The following is a 2,629-nucleotide window of genomic DNA, read 5'->3' on the forward strand; positions in this document are numbered from 1 at the left end:
GAATTATATCTAAATTTTGGATATGGGCTCGAGCTCAATTCAGGCCCATGTAGTTTGTGTTACAGGCTCAATTTAGACCCGTGTCGTGTAACTAAGATTTTGAATTAAGTTCACATTGTAATTGAAATCTGGACTTGGGCTAGGTATAGCTTCATGGATTAAACATGGTCCAAATTCAGATTCATATAATTACATTCAGACATGGGTCAAATTCAGGCCCATATAATATGGGTCAAAGTTGATGCCTGAATTACATGTGGGCTCGGGCTCAATATGAGCCCGTATGGTTTAAACCCATATTTTCTTTAGGCAAGTTATAGCATTGGGCCCAGATTTATGTTTGGGCTGAACTTGGGTAGTTAGAGCTTGGGTTATGAGATTTGAGGTGAGTATGGGCTTGGTCCATATGAGATTTTGAGATGAAAATTATCTAGGATTTGTTTGAGATCAACATATTTAAATATATAGTTCAGAATCAAATTCGTCACTTAAAAAAATTTCGAATGCATTTTTTATTTGTCAAATTCTCAGTCATGAATAATGAAAAGTCATCTTAATTTAATTTGGAGCATCTCGATTTGGTCTAATTTAGCCAAATCGAGAGATTCGATTTTGGATAGAATTAAGGGGTTTGATGAACATCCCATTATTCTTCCAATAAAAAGGCGATCAAAGGAATATTAATCAATAACCCGATTAATTTCTTTTGCCTCCTCATTGTAAGATAATTAAGAGAGTATTTTTCTCTCTTTATCTCTTTTGAAAGTACAAGGCAACAAAGATGCATAATTCTTCTTTGTTTCTTTTACATTCATAGGACAACTAAGGTGGAAAAAATTCCTTCCTTGCCTCCCTAACAGTAACAAAGCTCCCTCTCTCTTTCATAATTAGAGAAGTAATCTTTTTCCCTCTTTCTCTCTTTTTTTTTTTTGCAAAGAGAAGAGCACCGCTCTCTCTCTCTCTTTCGATGATGCTATATTTTTATAAAGGAAAGTGCACCGCTCATTCCTTTTTGATAAAACATTTTTATAGAGAGAAGAGCACCGCTCTCTCTCTTTATATACAAATCGGGTTCGACGTTAAAAGTACATCTTAAGCATTTCATCAAATAGTTGGCGGGCATGATTTGTTGGCGTGAACTCCGTCAAAGCAATATCATAGGCAGCCTTGTAGGCGGCGAGGCTGATGCTGTTGCTGACGAGCCTGCTGAGATTGGTCTGCACATTTGCGAGGGGCGAGCCGTCGACGTCCGGGAACTCGTCGAACGAGTCCTAGCAGGTGTCAACGAACATGCCGACGGTCGAAAGCTCGCTATTGACATCCGCAAGCAGCCCGTCGCTGCGCACCAATCGTCGGCGCATTCTGCGGCGCGTCCGCCGCATGCACGTGCTCGGCCTTAAGCACCGCAGCCTGGATCAACACAGTGGCTCGTTGTGGCCACAGATCGAACACTTGGTAAGCGGTGACGAGTTGGTTCAGTGCGGGGTGAGTTTGGTGGAGGCGAGCTGGCACGCGGTCATGCAGTTGTCGATGAGCCTCTGGGGTTCACGGAGGGCGCGGCTCGCCGAGCTCCAGTGACGGAATTGGACGAAGCCGATGCGGCAATCCTCGATCTCGCCGTATCGGGCGAACACGGCGCGGAGCCCCTCGGAGGTGGTTTCCCACCCAAGGCCGTGGACAAAGAGCTTGCTGTTGAAGGGATCGGCGTCGGCGACGCTCAGGATCTCGTCGAGCGTGCGCAGGTCGCGCGCCGCCGAGGAGCGGAGGAGGGAGCGAGCGGATCTCACCGAGATCACTTGGACGGAGGCGGCGGCGGCAGTGGAGGCCCTCGTCGCGGGAGATAAGCTTGTTGGAGAAGGTGAGCCCGGGCATGAGGCCACGCTTCTTGAGCCAGAAGATGGCTCAGCAGGAGCCGGAGAAGAAGCCGTCGACACAGGCGAAGGCGACGAGGCGCTCGGCGAAGGAGCAGGCGGCTTCAGCGGCGCAGGGGTCGGCGAGGAGCGGGCGGAGGTCATCGAGGAGCAAGCGGCCTCGGAGCGGGTGGCCTCGGCGCGACGACCTCAGCGGCGCAAGGGTCGGCAAGGAGGTGGGCGGCCTCGGGCGCAGGGGTCGGCGAGGAGCGACGCGGCCTCGGGCGCAGCGACGCGGCTTCGGATAGTTGGGGTCGGCGAGAAACGACGTCCTCGGCGGCATTGGGGTAGCTAAGGTCAGCGAGGAGCGGCGGCCTCGGCAGCGTAGGGGTCGGCGAACTCGGCGTCGCGGCCCGCAACGAGCAGGTCGCAGGCGAGGGCGATCTCGAACCCGGCGGTGACGGTGAATCCGGCGATGGCGCCGACGATGGGCTTGCGGTACGCGACCATGGCGGCGACGGGGTCGGCGGCGGGGTCCTTGATGTCGCCCTTGAAGACGTCCTCGGCGGCGGTNCGACTCACTCAGCCTCACGCCATTTCGAATATTACTCTGCTCAACATGGCCTCCCACCACAAGGCAGGATGCTAGCTTATTTAAGCCAACCGAATTTACTTTGCTAGGTTTTTTTTTTTTTTTTTTTTTTTTTTTTTTTTTTTTTTTTTTTTTAGGAGAGAGAGAGAGAGCTTTGTATGCTGCAGTAATGGAGAAAGGAAAATTT

The 2,629-nt window shown here is 50.8% G+C and overlaps 1 protein-coding gene across 1 annotated transcript; it reads right to left on the reverse strand.

Annotated features, from left to right (window-relative positions):
- Window positions 1,004-2,415, reverse strand: LOC109707991 (UBP1-associated protein 2A-like). Its single transcript, XM_020229545.1, has one exon. It carries the CDS (start codon window positions 2,013-2,015, stop codon window positions 1,476-1,478), a length of 540 nt encoding a protein of 179 aa, XP_020085134.1. The 5' UTR covers window positions 2,016-2,415; the 3' UTR covers window positions 1,004-1,475.

The sequence above is a fragment of the Ananas comosus genome, linkage group 3 (assembly GCF_001540865.1).
Source record: "Ananas comosus cultivar F153 linkage group 3, ASM154086v1, whole genome shotgun sequence".
NCBI lineage: Eukaryota > Viridiplantae > Streptophyta > Magnoliopsida > Poales > Bromeliaceae > Ananas > Ananas comosus.